Genomic DNA, 20198 nt, shown 5'->3' on the forward strand with positions numbered 1-20198 from the left:
TAATCAAGCCAGTAGGTATGATTTCCGACAGTTTAAAACACTAACTTCAAATTTGAGGTTGAAACATGTGACGTGTGAACTCTATTTTGAGCAAGGAATCTTAGAAAATCATAGGAGTAATTCATTAATAAGTGAAATATAAATAAAAGTAAAAAGAATATGTTAAACTGAACTCATGTGATTAGTATACTCTATGTATTTTTTTACGAACTCAGTAAGAGTAATGAAACAAGATATCCGGTATATTTTTTTTACGAACTCAACTGAATAACAAGATAGAAATAGAGCGGTGAGAATGATGTGGTAGAGTAAATATTTCTTTTACGAGATAGAATGTAAGCGGATAGAATGATGATAATTTCGTTATCTGAGCGGAATTGTTCCTGTATATAGACTAGCTGCAGATAAATTAAAATTAATCAATCATTATGATGATGTGCATCCATATATTAAAATTCAAAGGCACCCCTAATTTCTTGAACATTATACATTGTTTAGTAATTGTGTTCAAGGCTCAAGGCAAAGACCAAAAAGGAGATGAAGCAAATAATAATCACCTCACCTCCCATACTGAGAGCTCAAAGCTCAAGAACATATAAAATTTGGGAAGCTCCCCAGAAAGGAATCTACTCACATTTTGTTTTGTCAACACTCCATTTCAGTAGTTTACTTTTATGCTTTTTACACACACTAACACACAAGTGTGTGTTTGAAATCACCATTTTTGCCAGACTTGCTGGAAAGGCTGCTGAACAAAATGGATGCATGAAATGGGCCTCTTTTGGGCTAGGTTTAACTGATTTGGATCAGTTAGTCTAAGAGATTCTTGTTTTGGCCCAGTTGAAGTTTATGTTTACTGAAGCATTGCCAACAACCCAACAAGGGTGTCAAAACTACTATGTCATTACATGTTACAAGCATTCATGCAATGTAATCAGGGGGCGGATCCAGGATTCGAACTTTAGGGAGACACCAAGCAAATTTTCGGAAAACGTCTATATATTTTTAAATTTTGTGGAGGCATTTCTATAATTTTTCAAAATTTAGAATGGTGAAAAAATGTAAAAAATAAAAAATAAAAAAAAATTTAGGGGGGACACTTGTCCCCAGTGCCTCTTTCTAGATCCACCCCTAAATGTAATTGAAAGATGGGTCATCTGACAACTGCTTTTTACAGCAATCTTTTCATAATATTTTATCGTTGAAAGACACAATACCTGCTTTTTAATGTGAATGTTTCGAATCACGTCGCTTATCCGAGATTTAGACTTTTTGGTATTTTGGTTATAAAAAAGCGCCAGATTTAGACATTTTTTGTATTTTCGTTATAAAAAAGTGCATATAGTTTGGTGTCAAGTCACGGATCTTTGTAATCAAAGATACCAGCGACTCCTTTCAGTTGAATGATATCTCTCTCGTTCTATTTACGGGATCGAAAACTCTGATTTTTACTGACCGGATCAATTAAACTTGAAACAAATTGCATTCTTTCGGTTTTATACTAAGATTGGTGGATAGTAGACCTTACTAACAAAATAAAAAAGATTGGCGAATAGTTCGTCCCTTCTATGTAAGAAGGAAAGTTTAGAGCTTTAACCCTGTATGAATCGATAGTTTAAAGACTAACAAATGACAGAGATTTACAATATGAAACAGAGCAGAGTATAAGCTAGTAAAATCATAATTACATTTCAATTGAAGGGTCTGAGCCCTGAACTCCGAATCGCGTCTACAAATGAAAATTTTCTTCGTTTAACAGAAGGATTAATCTGATAAGAAGTAACCGATTTCAAGATGATAAACAATCAAGAGAAGTGGAGGAACAACGCTTCTGTGCCTGCTCCTTGTATTGCAAATTATCCGTTGAAGCAGGCCAGAGGTTGATCGCGGGGAACAATGGTGTAAATACTTAGTAAAATGATGTGTACATTTACCAAATGAAGAGACTTGGCTGATACTGACCTGAGCTACTGGACTTGTACTGACTTGGATGTTGCTGTATCGTAATGTATAGGGTAAAGGAAAACCGTAATCTGTTATCATCATTTTTTTTTGTAATGGTAATTTTGTGGTTTTCTTTTGACAGATGTTTGGGCTTGGTGTTAACATTGGCGGCCTCTACGACAGGTAAGAGCACCAGCATTAGAGGTAAGAGATCCGACCAAGGAAGAGGACTTTGCGCCCAGACTTGAGGCCCTGGCGTAGCTGGCTGAAGCTCCAGCACCAGATGGAGTAAAATAAGCTCCGTTGAGCATCAGGTCACCTTCTGATCTCCAATTCCAGTGCCTCCATCTGTGCGCATTTTGATCAACTCTCTTGGTCACCTGCACATTCAAACCAATCAGGTTTAAACATTGACACAATCATAGAAATCTGTCTTTCTTGTATGTCCTGTCTTTTTAGACTTTTTTGCTTCATCGACTGACCTCCTTAGCAAAAGGGTTTGAGGGGGCAAGATATCTGTTTCCCTGGCTGTTTATTGTAGGATCAGCACTGCCTCCAATGGCATACATTTCCCAGTGGGTATAGTCATTGTTTACCACATGAAAGTATCCGTGCCTGCACCTGCAAATCAATAATGCATCGAATCAGCACTACTAAATAATTGGTATAATATCATTCCCCTAATTCAAATTTGGTGAGGGTGGCATTAAATTACCTTGGCATTCTCTGCATAAGGCCCTCTCCGAAATGGTTGTAAGCAATTGTGACCTGCATGACCTTGTCTCTTGCGTAGGTGTCACTGTGGCCTAACAGCATCACCTGTTGATATATACTAGTTAATCTACTTGTTTTAGAACGTGATTAAGAATAATGAGAAAATTATGAAAGCATTGGTTAATTACCTCATTGTGGTGAGTGAAGTAGTTGTTAGAAATTGTAATTGCAGTCGATCCCATTATAGCATCGACTAGGCCATCAGCACAGTTGGAGAGGGAATTGTGATCAATCCAAATGTGGCTGGATCCGAAAATGGAGATAGCATCACCATCAGCCATTGTCCTCCAACCGTAATGACTTGGTGAGCTTCGAACCATGGCATTGCCAGTCGGTTTACAATCATGGATGTTAAGTCCATGTATAATAATATTTGTGACAAACTGAATAGTAATGCAAGCGCCGTTTGCAATATGGACAGAGTGTCCTCGGGCATCAATAGTTTTGAAGCTGTTCATAATTAGCTCTTGTTTTAGCGTGATCACCATGCTGCGTTTGAAGACAATCCATAAAGGCTTGTCTTGGATCACAGCATGACGCAGAGTTCCTGGTCTCGGGTTCACAGGGTCATCATCATTCGGGTCTGTGACAACATAGTACTTGCCATCACGGCCACCAACAGCACTGCGTCCGAAGCCAATGGCACAGTTGGCAAGGCGCTTACGGTTACGTGCCCAATTCTGGTCACAGCGCCAGCAATCATCAATAGGGTTCCCTGTACCACATGAAAAAAATCCCAGCTTCCTCCTTTCAGTGCTATTCTTAATTGCCCTGCATATTTCATGAACTCCAGTCAGTTTAGCCAGATCATCATATAATTCTACTCAAATCATCATATATTAGCTAAAACATAGGGTCATTGAATCATAAGTATGGCCAGGCATGTCTTGCATTGATCAAAAGCCATTAATACGATGATGTCCTTCGGATACTGGCATTCTGCAGGATAATCATATTTATTGTTCTCCCATCCATAACATGATCTTAGGTACAATCAGTCCCGTAATGTGACTATCCAGGGGCGGATCTAGGATTCAAATCTCGAGGGCACCAACCAGATTTTCTGAAAACATCTATATATTTTTAAATTTTGTGGTGATATTTCTATAATTTTTTGTAAAACTTAGAATGGTGAAAAAATGTCAAAAAAATTTAGGGGAGACACGTTTTCCCCCGTTTCTTACTAGATCCACCCATGTGCCCAACCATGTTCAAAAAGTACAATAATGTATCAAATTCACTTTGCGGTAAAACTGCATTACTCTGTAACAAGCCTAAACTTGTCCAGAACTAGAAGCAAAATATTTCATTCTTATACTACTGTAATCGAATTAAATGCGTAATGTGCGGATCTGTGTGTGAAATTACAAGGACATGTTAGTACCATGGGTAGTCTGGCAAGAAGAACATGAAATAAATGGAATGCCATGCAAGAGTATGGAGAACATGGAAGGTCACAGACTCACAGATCACCGCATCTGTAAAGGCATGTGAAATCTAATAGCAGAGTCATGTCGTTTCAGAAATGTTCATATCATAGAACGGCATCTTTGCTCGAATCATTTCAGATCCACGTACATCTTACTCTCTCGAGAAAGTAATTTTTAGAATAATATATGATCCTGAAAATCTCTTCTCCTGACATCTAAAGCTTTTGGAAGAATTAGTCATAGTCATAGTATAGTATGAAAATCTCTTCTCCCGACATCTAAAGCTTTTGGAAGAATTAGTCATAGTCATAGTATAGTATCAGAGTTCAGGCTCACCAGTAACGTATTCACGGAATCAAGATTCAAAGTCCATGGATCTTGAATTTGCAAGAAAATAAAAAATTTTAAATTTAAAGTCAAGATCTATGTTGACCAAAAGTTGAAGCAACAAATAAAGCCAAAGAATAAGGGTTGAAATTTAAAGGAAAGGCAACTGAGTAGGTGGGAAAATACTGAACAAAATTAAAAATGTTACTACTATGTTCTCCAGAATCTGCATGTGACCCTTCCTTCACATTTATTGAAACCACATGGACTCTCAGTGAAAAATTGACTAAATTTCAAGCAACAACAATTAAAATATATCCTGGCAGACTGAAAATAAATATATTTTGTTGTGCTAAATTCATGCAAGTAGTCAAGTAGAGAGACTTACATGTTCACCATGGTTGCTATTGCTTCAGGATCTTCCACTGCATGCTCATGCCTGCAAAATTAAATTCGACAACACCGACAAAATGTTATTTTGTGCATCTCGTATCGATTAGTTTGAATACCTTTATAAACACGAATCAACTAATATAAATTTGTGTCAGAACATAATGTATCATTTTTTTTGAAGAAACATAATGAGTTATCATTATAAATACGAATCAACATGTATTCAATCGTGAATAATTTTGTGTCAAAACATATCGGGTTAAGGATTTATTCGGTATGTATCAGGTATGCATCAAGTTGGGGGTTTGGACGGTTTGAAAAAAATAAGGTACGGGATTTTGGGGCAGTAGTAAAAGCACTGGTTGGCTGGGAGACTTAAAGTTAAAGCAGGAGATGCAATATTGCGATGTTTCATAAAGAGCAATCATGTGGACTGATCCCATTTGTAATTAAAAACGACACCGTACGTTCTAAAACACACAGTGCTCGAGACAATTCCCACCGGAAAAGGAATTTAAGAGATGCCATTGGCTCAAGACCACAAAAGTAGCGAAGAAAAAAAAATCATTTCGAGTAGCGAAATTACGTAAATAGCCTACGAAAATCTCATTTTACAGACCAAGGATGGATCATGTGAAGGGTAGTCCTATACTTATTAAAAAATATCTGATTAATTCATAAAAAACAATTCACCAATTTATCGATTAAATTCCAATTTGATTAAAAATCTTTGATTTATTCAAAAAAATTTGATAAATTATCTATAAATTCTGAATCGGTTGGCTTATCGATCAACTGTGATTCCCGATTTCATTTCTACGGTACAGTTATTTAACTACAGATCCAATCTAAGCGGTTCAGATTTTCAGGAAATATAAAATAGAATAAATCCGACGGTCAGGATTCATGCAAATAGAATTGAAAATGCGGGTAAGATACAGAGGAGTAGTACATACTTATGGACTGCCATTGTCGTGTTGCTTAAGCTCTCCAACGGCGTCGTTCTTTCATCGCTGCAATCACCGGAATCATAGATCAATTTGACGAGAAAAATAATCAGAACTTGACGAAAAACAGAGCTCTGTAACTCAATTCAGCTAATATGCTCATGGTAACTTGATTAAATTTTCAAATTCCCAATCTATTGCAATAAAATCAACAAACTTGACAAAAAACCGCAATGCACGAGAACGTATCCGGTGTACAATACTCTCACATGTCGAGATAAACAAATTCAACTCAAAAACAGAGATCGCACGGAACATAGTCCACTTAGTTCAGCTAAAATGCTCATGGTTGCAATAGAATCAACAAACTAAATATGTCGAGTAATACATAACAATGTATAAAAACGTATCCGGTGCACAACACTCTCGCATGTTATATCGACGTTTAAATACGAACCTCGATTGTGGATGCTCCTCATCAACTAGCACCACAGCTTTGGCACTAGAAAGCAGCAAAAGCATGCAAAGAACGTAGGATAACCTCAATGAGAGCACCATAGTTGTGGAGCCGAGAGCTCAAGCTAGCTTTCTCTCTCTGGATTAATGTGGTTTCTCTCTCTGGAACGAGGGAGTGGAGTCGAATGAGAGGAGAGGTTGTTTTATAGAGTAGGAGAGAGTGGGAAAATAGAGGGAGAGATTTTGCGCCTAATTTTGGTGATTAAAGATGTACAATTGTTAAGTGAAATTAAGACAAGTAAATACTTACTACTCCTATGATTTAACTGGTTTAACTTCATACCTAATTAACTGCCGTTAAACTGATTTTGCCTCTCCTTTTTGGGGTTTCACACGTGGTAAGTCCGTCGGTCACTCACGTGCGGGATCGGCAAGTGATCGTGTTTCAGTTCAACGAGATCTCACCGGGTAATATCTACTCCTCGTTCCATTTAATTCTATACGTTTCTTTTTCACCGCTTGACACGCACTTCAATACTTCTATAAAAAATAGTTCCATGACTTATTTTTAAATATTTTTTCTGAATAAAAGTAACATTCAAATTTTTATTCAGATTGAAAAAATCTTAAAATTAAATTATGAAACTATATTTTACTGGAGCATTAAAGTCTGTGTCACGTCCCCGTCCTCCAATGTATATAACTTAGGAGGATGGAGGAAGTATAAATTGTTTGGCTAGACTGATGATGGAAATAATTTTATTTCGAAGATCATAATTGTTTTAACAGGATATTTATATTTACAATTAAATATATTAATTTAAATATTATTGATTTATTTGTAAACATTGTATTATGAATTGGCGCCGCGTGTTGATGCGCAGATGGCGATTATTTTGGGAAGCGTACGGCATTTGTCTTGTTACATAACCGGGGCCGTACTCACAGGTTGGCACTTGACTTATATTTTATTTTTATTACATATTTTATTTTATTAAATTATACTACAGTTTTAATCTAGTTAGATGTGTAGCAGTAATTCATAGTTTTATAATAATAAATCAGATATTAAAATTAAAAAAGTTGAAGATTTAAAAATCAGAAAAATAACACTAAACTCGAATACCACTCCTCAATGTTTTTAAAATTCCTGATTTACTTAAAAATTCGTGATTAATCACTAATTAATTATTAAAAAAATCATTACACTTTAATTTGATTAAATCTTCGATCTATCAAAAAAAGTTCTGATAAATTTTCAATAAATTCTGAATCAGTATTTTTTTTCATACTAATTAGTTTTGATTCTCGATTTCTCCGAGCATAATACTATAATTTATTTCAGTCTCTGGCAAATTTTTAATTTCAGTCGAACTTTGTAATTGAAGCATGAGCAAAAACTGTTCCCAGACAAAGTAATATATGAGATGAATGTGAGTAGGAAGACACTAAATACTGTGACGGTGGTTGCAATCAGAAAAACCGAATCACACCGACTCGAGAAATAACTCTACCTCCACCTATTTATGACATTCTATCCTCTTAAATGACCCCAACATCTCATACACTTACTCTAGTCTCTCTCCATTTCTCCCATCTATCTTAACATGATTGTAAGTCTGAAAACTCAGAGTATATTTATCTCAGGGAGTTTAATTTTTACCGGCACTTTTTTAAAATATAATTAATCCTAGATATTTATGTTTCTGGAATTGATACTCAACACTTGAACGTGAGTACATAGTAATATTTTATCATCTGTTTACATTATTTCCGGATCATATATGAATTTTGTGAATTTTCGTATATAGGACTCGTGAAACATGAAAAAATTACATGAAAAACATTATATTAATCTACAAGATGATACAGGCTAGTCTGGAAATCAGATGTTTTGGGTAACATCAGAGATTTGGGATGTTTTAGGTCTGATCATCTTCATCCGATCCGTTGATGGTAGTGTTTGATAGTTAGCGGATTGAGTTTGGCTAAAAAACTAATTTTCAAAAAGTAATCTTGGACAATTTTTTAGGTTAGCGATTTTCATATATGTAATAAAAAAATTAATCAAACAGTTATTTACTAAACAGTTTTACAAAAAACTGCTACTCAAAACATTTATTCTAATCAACTAGTCAGAAAATCTAATCTAATCCAATAACTGCTAACTGTTTTAATTTCTAAACAGGACCATACACGTTTTTTATTAGAACGCTGAAGCAGGTAACTGGGGGATATGATTAGTTTAACAACGTTGGATTAAACAAATAGAAGCATGGAATTAGTTGATATATTTATGCAACATCAATGTTATGGTGGTATGAAAGATGAGCATGGGTTTTTCCTTTGTCAGTTTGCAGTTCCCAACCACGGGCACTGCATGCCGATAATCTGTTTGTCCCCCAGAAGATGGAAATCAATTCATCGTATAGCAGTATAGGTCCATATACATGCAGTTTAATACTAGATGGTCCCTAAAATGGATTTAAATCTCAAAATGGTACTCCCTCCGTCCCAATCAATTCTATACAGTTTCTTTTTTGGGTTGTCCCATCATTTCTATACATTCCCAAAATAGTAACTTTTTATAATATAAAACACTACTACACCCACTACATTCTCTCACTATCTCCATTCTATAATAATATAAACACTATTATACCCACTACTTTTCTCCACTATCTCAAATTTATTATTAAATATAAATGGGTCCCACCACTATACTCACTTTTCACCCACCTTTACTCATTTTTTACCCCTTTTCTTGGTCTCCGTGTCCCAGCCATTTGTATACAAATGACTGGGACGGAGGGAGTAATTCAAGTTAAGGCCACAATATTATTTAGTTATTTTTATTATCAGACACTCCATCGCATTATTCTAGTAACGAGTAATGATAATTTTAGGGTGTTGCTAAATACAGTTCATTTTTGCTTTCTGCAGTTCGCAGATATTACAAATATGACCTTAACCTTATTAAATGTATCAAACCCTAATAAATATGTGTTGTTGATTACAAGATGTTTACTTCTGACTACTTCTACGTACAAGCTTTGGCTAGATGCATATTTACACGTGTATAATACTATGCTATGACACTAATTTGTAAACAATCATTTTCTTACTTTCTTGATTTAAAATTTTAAAATATTTAGATTTTAATTCTAAAGCATGCATTCTTTTCAAAAATATATTATAAAATATAATTATCACGTTTCAATAATCTATTAGTTTTGTATATATAATATCATGAATTAATATAATTATTGATTATTGATTATTACAGGTTCCATTCACTTTTATAAATTTTAAATACGTTTAAAATTTCGTGCAAAGAGTAATTTTATTCACAAAAAAAAAATTAAAATTACAAGAAAAATTATTAAAAATTACTTTCATAATATTTTGTAATTTTTATTTTTGGATGAATTAATATATATATATATATATATATATATATATATATATATATATATATATTAATCATATGTTATTTAAATAAAAGAATTTACGTATGCATGCACTTGCAACTAATAAGATATAAGTGTATAATGAATTAATGATGAATCGTAATTTCCAACTGTTCCATGTTAAAATATTACTGGGATTTTATAATTTTATTTATAAAAATATTTATTAAGTCAAATAAAAAATATATGAATAAAACTTATATATCCAAATTATCTTTCTAAATCCTTAATACATATTAAAGGTTCTAGACGAGTTAAAGGTTATATTATAAAAAAATCAAGTATATTCTATTTTAACTAATATATTATATGAAACACTAGTGTAAATTTTTTAATATTTTATGTTATAGGGATTTTAGCCCATTTAGCCGTAATGGTAATTAGGGCCCGCCCGGATAGTATAGTTTTAACTTGTTTTGATTAAATGAGAATAAACAAAATAAAAAATTAAACACATCGATAAAAAATAAAGAAGTCGATATAATTATATATAGAGTCAAGTTTTTTAATTATAAATTATACACTAAGTCAAATAAAAACTATATGAACAGATTATGTATAAAAATTATCTTTCTAAATTCTTAATACATATTAAAGGTTATAGGCCAAATAAAATTTATATTATAATAAAATCAAGTATTTTTATTTTGACTAAAAAATTATATCAGACACTAGTATTAACTTATTAATAAAATAAAGTATTTTATTTATAAAATTATATGTAAAAAATATGAATAAATTTTATTTATACAAATTATCTTTTTAAATTCTTAATACATATTAAGGTTAATGGTCAACTAAAGATTATATTATAAAAAAATAATCAAATATAGTCTAATATAGTCATAAAATTTTAAGTTGTTTAAATTAAAGTTGTGAATGCACAAGCAATTTTTCAACAAAAACTAAAAAGAATAAAATTAACAAGATGATAACAAATCAAATCTATTTATTAATAAATAAATAATTAGTAGACACACCGACATGAATATATTAACATGCATGTATGTATTATCAAACAAAAAGAATGTACATATTAAATAATATTCATGCATATGCATCAGTTAATAGTTGAAAAAAAAAATTTTAATATATTAGTTAATGCTCGTATACGTAATCCAGTTCACGTGCACAAAAAATTAGGGCAGACTTTGTTTGTTTGCTAACATTAGGCAGAAGTTTAGTAAGGACACATTTGTAATCTCCGTGAACTGTACGAAGTAATTTTGAACTGTATTTAGCAACTATGTAATTTTATTATTTGATCATAGATCAATCAGGTCCAATTTAATTAACCATTAATTACTAGGATGGTATTATCGAGTCTCGATAATTTCAGCGACTAAGATGCTTTATAGTATAGTTTCAAAAAAAAAAAAAGATGCTTTATAGTAGTTTTAACTTAAGTGATTATTATTTTGAATTTGACTCTTATGAGAATTAATCCTGGTCTAAATCTATAATTGTGTGATGGATCGATATCATTTGCACTTCAACTAAGTGACTCCGTCCAGTTGAAATTTAACAGCCAGAAATTGGTCATTCGGCAGAAAAATTGGCTCATGATGTTGAAATTTAACTATAAATCCACTTACTAACTTGTCAACGACATGAAACAAAATAAAAAGGAATTCCTCAATCTGCGGTAGACCAATATCTATACGATTTCACCATATCGTGTGCGTGTGTATAACGACGAAGAAAGTTGCGCCACCGATTAGCTCTTACGGGACAAGCCCGTCAATTAGCGAAAGAAAATGCTAGTTTAGATATCTAATAGTGATTTCCATTTTTTCCCCTCAAATATCAGTTTATAATATTTTATTTAGGGGCCGTTTGGATGAACTTAAAATAAGTGCTTATTGCTTAAAATAAATAAGTGGAGTAGAAGTTAGAAGCAAGATAAGACTTATAAGTGATTAAAGTGTTTGGGAAATAAGCAGAAGTCCTGAGACAAAAGCTAGCATTCCTAGCTTTTTATAAGTGCTTCTTGACTTATTACACAAACAGTACAAATAAGTGCTCATAACTTATAATCCCGGAAGCTGAACTTATAAGTGTTCCCCAAACACCCACTTAGTCTCACTTATAATAATGAAACTTTCTTTATGCACATATCTTAATAGCTATCATATTATTCAAGAAAAAATTTAATGTACGTAACCAATATTTAATTGATTTCACTCGTATTAATAATAATGAGATCCATGTATATATAAACCATTCAATTAAAAATAATTATTTATTTACTATGTCGTTTAGAGAAAAATTGAAACAAATTTTGAAACATCATTATTCAAATGTTAAATACCATGCAGCATTACAAGTATTTTCTTTTCTTTTTTGCTAATTCACCACAAGTTAATTGTGAGTCTAGTGGGGGGTTGAATGATAATCAAAGTACTAATTGTCATTTCACCATTTGATGAGGAGATGAATCACAAATTCACAATGGCAATCGTGAGTGCACCAAAACAAGCATGGTGGTGCTCCACTCTTTTAATCTCTCTCATTTCCACACATAACAATTATTAACAAGAAGATTAATGTTTGGAGATATTTTTATTTGCAAGCCAAGTATGGGCAAACACATATATCATTGCTAGGAGATGCCCATAATTTCTTTGGAGTTGAGATTGACCAACATAAGTGGCCACCTTGTACCACATTAGTACATTGCAGATTGCACCTTTAGGTTGTGTTCACTTGGTTGGAATGGAATGGAGTGGGAATGGAATGAATTTTGTACTCTAACATGAGGTTGATTAGAAAAAATGTGTATAGTTTTCATTCCTTCAATCATTCCATTCCTACTATCTAAACTAGATTTCCAACCCACGTGTTCCGGAAGGAATGCTCATTCCATTTCAACATCATGTTTCCTTGTGATCTTTATCACAAGCAATTTAAATTCATTCGTATTTAGTCATTATTATCTTATACTTTCTTCTTTCTTAATAAAACTTTTATATAATTTTTCATTCCATTCTCCCCTCGTTCCATTCAATCCAAATGAACACAACCTTAGTGTTTTATCTTAGCCAGTCAAATTCAACAACCAAATGGTTCAACTTGCACCGGGTAGAACGAGGAGGCGGGGTTTTACTCATAAGCTAAAAAAAGTGTATGGTTTATAAATGAAAATTAATTTATAATTTATATACTTGAATAAATTTTTTAACTTTTATATCTTATTAGATGTAGAAAAGTCATTTTTAAGTGATTTTATATATTTAAATTTTAAGAAAAACAGTTTAAAAAAATTATGATTTTCAAATTCATAGATTTTGTCTTCCAATTCGGAATTCAGCATATAACTTCAAAACACTTTTAATAACTTATAAGTTTAAACTAACTTTTCACTTATAATTCATTTCTTTATTTTAACCAATAAGTCACTCTTTTTAAGCACAGTCAAACGACCTCAATATATTATTACTAAGCCCTTAAATTTATATTAGGTGCTAATTGCTATAATTAAATCCACTCGAATATTCCAGACTTTTCATTGTTGTCTATGACTAAAATTTGTGAAGAATTTATTAATATTTCTTTTTCTTTTTAACATCATTAGCCGAATTTAAATCACAAAATTCACATGTGCTTTCCCATGCCGAATATGGCAAAAATTGCAATATAATCGTTGCAAGGAGCACAAAATATAAGTCTTTAAAATGCGAATCCTGGATGACAATTAATAGTTGACTATTTAAGAAAAAAGAATAGAATATCAAGCTTACAAATGAATATAAATAATTGTATAGGAAGAAAACAACCTTCTTCTCAAAGAAAATAAATAGGCTCCATGATGAGGCATGTGAGGTAGAATCTGCCTACTGTCATGAACCCTAATTAATTTCACATGGGCACCTACATGGGTATGTGCATAGCCTATCTATTAATTTTTCAAATAATAATCTTGAAATTAATGGTCATTTTGTCATAACCCATACATAAATACATGATCATGTATTACCTAAAAAAAATGATATTACAGAAATCGTATCTCGGAACTGGTATGTTAATATATCGATTCAGTATTTAATACAGATTCATCCAAGATTTTTGGACAAACCAGAAATTTGTAGTCAAATCAGAATGTTATCAATAAATTGATGTTATATTTTTAACGGGAAGGGGATTTTTAGAGCACAATTGTAGCAATAACTCTGTCTCTGGTGACATCTCCGATGTGAGAATAAAAACGATTTTTAGAAAAGTAGAAAAAAGAGAGTAAATGAAATTATTTTTAAATATATATTTATCTTATGATTTATTAACTTATAACCCGTGCAAGGCACGGGAGCTTTTTAATTATTTGGAAACTTTTTAAATGGTGTACAAAAATTTTAAGTTATAAATAATAAATTAAAATTTTTAATTAAATAAAATGTGAAATTATGATTTGTTTGTAAGTTAGAACTGTTGTAAAGATATATAATTTTTATATGTTGTTGGTATAATTTAACATTTTATCTTAAATTTTAGTTGAATCGAATCCAAAATATTGAGTTTCCATGATTTAACGGTTGAGTAACTTAATCTTACACATTTGTCTTTAATAATAAAAATATTTATTTTGGATTAAAAAAAATTATACACACGTAAAAGACAGAATTTGTTTTGGATTCAGAAAAGGAATTATAAACATGAAAGTAGATATCAGTTATCTTATGAAACAGATGTTAATTTTGTTATAATTTTATTTGTTCAATATACGATCCAACGGATGATAAGCTTTTGGACCATACAACTATGCGACCAAATTATCTCCCATACGCTTATTATATATACTAGCTTATACCCCGTACAATACACGGACGGTTAATATATTTGTTATTTTATCCTATATATTTTAAATTTACATAATTGTATTGTAAAAATAAAATTATGATAGAATAATGCGGTTAAATAAATGTTTTATTTAACAGTTGGATGAATTCTTCATAATTAAGTCCGTCAAATGGCTAATTAAAAATTAGGTTGAACATATATATTTTAACGAGAAAGTTAATTTTTTTTTTTACATGTTATAATTTAAGGAGGCCTATAAACTCAGATATAAACTAACTAATTGAACTTTTGATATTTCGTTATTAATAATTAATAATATGATATAAAACATATTATAATTTAAAGGGATGCATGAAACCAAATATCAACCCATCATACTAACCTAAATTTAATGTTTTGGTTTAATTAATTGATAATAAAAAATAGAGCTATATGCAATTGGCACCCCTTATGTTTGGACATAATGCACATTGCACCTAATAGTTCCTAGACTTTTAACCTGTAGACACTTTGCATCCTTTCCGTTAATTTCTGCCGTTATTGTTAATTTTTGCAGGGGCATTTTGGGATATTTAATTATATTTAATTAAAATCAGACCTTTATTTAAATTTTCAGACCATCTAAACGATATTTTTCGGAAACACTTAAAGAACGAAGGTTGTAGTGAATAAAAAAATCTTCTTAAAACTATAAGTTTCAAAATTTTCGTAATTCTTTTTATAATTATTCTAAAAAAAATTCAAAAATTAGAAATCTTGTAAAAATGAACAATCGTTTTTAAATAATTATTTATATTTTGAAGCTTATTGTTTTAAAAAGATCTTTTTATTCTCTACAACTTTCGTTCTTTAAATTTTTCCGAAAAATATTATTTAGATGGTCAGAAAATTTAAATAAAGGTCTGATTTTAATTAAATATAATTAAGGGGGTGTTTGGATGATTGGTGGGAATGGGAATGGGGGGTATGGAAATGGAGGGTATAGGAAATGGTAACCCAAGGGGTGTGGAGGTATTGATTTACCCTTCACGAGGGAATGAGGTTCCCATTCCAAGCAAAAATTTTACTAATCCAAACACAATGTATGGGTATTAGGTTCTGATTCCCGTTAACCGAGCTCATTAACCATCAACCAAACGCCCCCTAAATTTCCCAAAATGCCCCTGCAAAAGTTAACGGTAACGGCGGAAATTAACGGAAAGGGTGCAAAGTGTCCACGGGTTAAAAGTCTGGGGCTGCAAAGTGTATTTTCTAAAACTATTAGGTGCAATGTGCATTATGTCCAAACATAAGGGATGCCAATTGCATATAACTCTAAAAAATATACTATACAATGTTATAAATTCAAGACCTCTGTGGGTCGAATACCAACCGATTCACCAAACTCAACTAACTGACCAACTAACTGAACGTTTTATTTTCGGCTTTAACAGTGTAATAATATATAATATGTGATATATTTGTAATATTTCTTTTAATGTGAAATCATTAGAGTATTTAAAAATAATGTTATTAATGTATTTTGGTTGAATAATATCACATGTTATTTATTAATAATTATATTTAATGATATTATATTTTTATATATATGTTGCTTGTGTTAATCGTAAAAACTCGATTTTTTTTGGTTAGAAAATCTAAAAAAGATAATGCGTTTTGATTAAAAAGATAATTACTATGTTGCTCGATGTTATTTTAGAAGATTGAGTTTTTTTAGTTAAAAAATATATATAAGATAATTTATTTTAGTTAAAAAGAATAATTAGTTACATAGATAGGCCCGTACTTTGGCCCAGATACCAACCGCGCAACCTATATAATAATGCTCCCTCTATTTTTTTATTATTTGACATTTAGAGTTTTAGCACACATGTTTAGGTATAAATATGTCGCCCATGTCCGTATTAATTGTAAAAGATTGATTTTTTAGTTAGAAAATTTATAAAAAGATAATATATTTTAGTTAAAAAAGTAATTACCATGTTTTTCCTTTTTTTTATTAGAAGATTGAATTTTTTAGTCTGAAATATAAGAAAGATAATATATTTTAATCAAAAAGAATAATTGGTTATATAAATAAATCCGTACTTTGGCCCAAATTAAAAAAAAAAAATTGGTTATATAGATAGGCCCAGAATAATTGGTTATATAGATTGACCGACCAAACTTTTAATGTTTCGGCTTTAATAGTACTAGCACTGCTTGAGAATTTTAAGTCATTAAAATTAAGAGAATCAACTTCAACTTTAAAGATAAAGTAATTAATTTGGCTACACGTTTTAAATTTACCCTACTTGTATCTTTCTTTCAGATGTTGTATTAATTAAATGAAATATATAAAACAATTGTAACTATCAGTTCCATAAATTTTTACTAATATTAAGTTTCCCAAATGCTTTCCACACGAGCACAAAAACAATAGTTATAGAGGCGGATCTTGATAGGGGTAAGAGGGGTCAGTCGACCCCCTTAAATTTTTGTCTTTAATTTTAAATAATTACATAATGTCGTGCAACGGTAAAAAATTACATAATCTGAATATAAAATTTTTTGTTTTCTATTTTATCATTTTGGTATCTACCATTCTAATCAAAGTGGACATGAATTATTTATATTGTGATACGGTAAAGAATTACATAATTTAATATTAAATTTTTTTTCCTGTGTTTATTCCAGTTTTTCATCGTTACAAAATATTGTATACGACCTCTTATGCTTTCGGAGCTGAATCCGCCACTGATAGTTAATAACCAATGTTTCTAAGGAATTTTAATGCTCCAATATAACAATAACAATCAAAAGATGTGAAATAATCACATATAACTACTCGAAGACCATATCATTAGTCGATGTTCTGGCCAGTGCAATAGTGCAAGAGCCTGTCCACGGTAGTCAAACTACCACCAATAGCGACAAAACTCCCGAAAGACAACCCAGCATAAGTCCGCTACGTCTGCAAATTTACATTACAAATTAATACAAATCCACATTATAAATGATCAATATAAAAGACTGAATTAACAAAATAAAGCAATGTTATGCATGATACAAGTCTTTCCTATCTGATGCTACTTCACTTAATTGATATTTTCAAGTTTTTTTTGCTAAATATAAATTCACTGATGACTAAAAAAGAACATGGTACAGGTAATACCCTGGCGTAAAAAGATTTCACTTAATTGATATGTTCTAAAAAAAATTTATTGAAAAATTCGATGATGACACCCAAACGTAAAAAGATAGCGTAAAAAGATTTCACTTAATTAATATGTTCTAAAAAAAATTTATTGAAAAATTCGATGATGACACCCAAACGTAAAAAGATAGCAATCAACTACACATAAAATTAAAGCAATAGTAATTCAAGCCTACCAAACTGAAACAAGTATAAATATATCACTAATAAAAAATATTATAATTGGTATAAAAAATTGTTTAAGTGGACATCATGTTAAACACAATCATATACTTATATATAGAAAATTGTTTTGGATTCAGAAAAAAGATTATAAACATGCAAGTAGATATCAGTTGCCTTATATAATTAGAAGTTAATTTTGTTCAAATCTAACACTGCTTATTTGTTCAATATACGATCCAACGGATGATAAACTTTTAGACCATGCGACCAAATTATCTTCCTTACGCTTATTATATATAAGTATATAATATAATTAGTATATATTTAAGATCAACCGAAATTTATAAAAAGAAAAGAGCCAGAAATAATCTCGGCCAGGCCGCAAAAGTGGACTAGCATTGTGGGTATATTTTTTTTTAGCCCAGCAAGATATTAAGAAAATACTCCAGTCTCCAAATGGCCTAGTTTTGGGCCGTAGAGTAATTCTATTATATGGGCTGGACGTTCATTTTATCTCTCCACCTGACTTGGCTTTTAGAATCCATTTAAATTTGCATCCAACGATGAATGATTTATGCATCTTTGTCACTTCGTCATTTAACTAGAATTCGAGAAGTATAATTAATAAATTGAACATCTAATATTCGAGTTCAAATTAAAGAGTTGGCTAGAAATTAAAAGATTGTTTAAATTCGAAACCAGCTTATGCATCTAGTATTGGGGTTCCAAGTTTTGTTTGAACACCCAAAAATATATTTTGATGTCGTATTATAACGATGAGTACAACTAATTTAGAGCAAGTCCAAAAATGTTTTAAATTGATTTCTTAACTAAAATTTTAAGACATTTGAAACAAATAAGTGTTCTGACAATAACAATGTCCTGGTGGTGTCTTAACATCATGTCTTATTTTTGAGGCACCACCACGTATGCCTTAAATCATTTTTATCAATAAAAAAATGATTTTCTTCTATTTGAACACATCTCTCTCCTCTCTCAATTTCATTTCCCTCCAATAATACTTCAAATCTATCACTATTTTAATAATAACAAACAATAATAATACATATTGTTTAAGTTGATATACGAGGATGATGTCGTAAATCATTCGAATACTGTTTTTTATTATATTTTTAAGGCATTTGTTGTTAGGAGTTAAGACATTATTGGACATGGACTTGCTCTTACATATAGTATCAGACTTGCTCGTACTTAGTTCACATGTCTCTCCTATAGGTATCATGCACCATTAGTGAATTGATAAAAATGAATAGGTACATTCATCGAAGCCACTAGAAAACACAACACACCTTTCATTAGCCAAAAACAAGAAACTAAACTAATACTCAAAGGGAACACAAATGGTGATGAAAAAAGTAAGAGAAAAACATTACTTTTTGCATTGCATCGATTCTCATCTTTCATCTCACAAATGAAGAGACAAATCAATTTTCTGATCTTTACCAACACTATCATTATTCCCACTAATACTAACATTATTATTTTGGTACAAAATTTCTTTAGTGAATCCATTTCTTTGCCAGTTCAACAAGCTTTGCTGATCACCTTCCTCACACTGATATGGACTATTGTTCATGTAATTCCCACCATAGTACACCAGATTCTCAAACCTTGGACCCCCTCCATTCGAACCGAACCGATCGAAAAATGGTGACCCTGGCAATGCACAAAGATTGGCTGCATGGGAGGCTATGTAAAGAGAGGGATTGAGTAGGCCAAACTGATGATGATTTGGAGTGAAAAACAATGGAGGGGTGTGAAAAGTTGAAGTGAAATTGCAGATTGAAGAGGCTCTTTTCGCCTTTTTCGCCGCAATTCTTTCCTTCTTGTGAGCATTTTGATGGCCTCCTAGAGCTTGTGAGCTATGAAATTTTCTTGAGCAGAATAAACATGAGAATGACCTTTCTGCAGCTGAGTCCTCTGCATTGTTTGGTGATTGGCTCACAATATTCTCAGCATCCATATCTGAAACACAAATTATAAATCAAAGATGAGATTTTTATAATGATAACATAACATGCAACTTAGATTTATAGTGAAATCTGACCTTCAAGAAGATGACAGGGGAAATGTATAAAAAAAACAGGCAAAGTAGTTGTAAAGAGTTTGAAGTTTGGCTTTTGAAGTTGATGATGTAAAGTGTAGAAACTAGAAAGGGGTATTTAAAAGAGTTTTTGTGTTGGAAAATGTGAAGCCAAAGGTGGTGGGGTGAGTATATATTAAAGGTAATGTGATGGTAATGGCAGTTGAAATGCAAGAGGATGTATGGGCTTGGGAACAG

General features: G+C 31.5%; 2 protein-coding genes across 2 annotated transcripts; both read right to left on the reverse strand.

Moving 5' to 3' along the window:
* Window positions 1-1665: 1665 nt before the first annotated feature.
* On the reverse strand, window positions 1666-6458 carry LOC108210949 (probable pectate lyase 8). The gene is made up of 7 exons (XM_017382413.2): window positions 6273-6458; window positions 5825-5881; window positions 4864-4914; window positions 2847-3489; window positions 2660-2763; window positions 2427-2565; window positions 1666-2324 (listed from the first exon to the last, which is right to left on the reverse strand). The coding sequence occupies exons 1-7, from the start codon at window positions 6371-6373 to the stop codon at window positions 2103-2105; spliced, it is 1317 nt and encodes a 438-aa protein (XP_017237902.1). The 5' UTR covers window positions 6374-6458; the 3' UTR covers window positions 1666-2102.
* Window positions 6459-19322: 12864 nt separating this feature from the next.
* Window positions 19323-19880, reverse strand: LOC135146707 (protein LATE FLOWERING-like). Its single transcript, XM_064090204.1, has one exon. The coding sequence runs from the start codon at window positions 19878-19880 to the stop codon at window positions 19323-19325; it is 558 nt and encodes a 185-aa protein (XP_063946274.1).
* Between the last annotated feature and the right edge of the window lie 318 nt (window positions 19881-20198).

This window comes from Daucus carota, chromosome 3, assembly GCF_001625215.2.
Source record: "Daucus carota subsp. sativus chromosome 3, DH1 v3.0, whole genome shotgun sequence".
NCBI lineage: Eukaryota > Viridiplantae > Streptophyta > Magnoliopsida > Apiales > Apiaceae > Daucus > Daucus carota.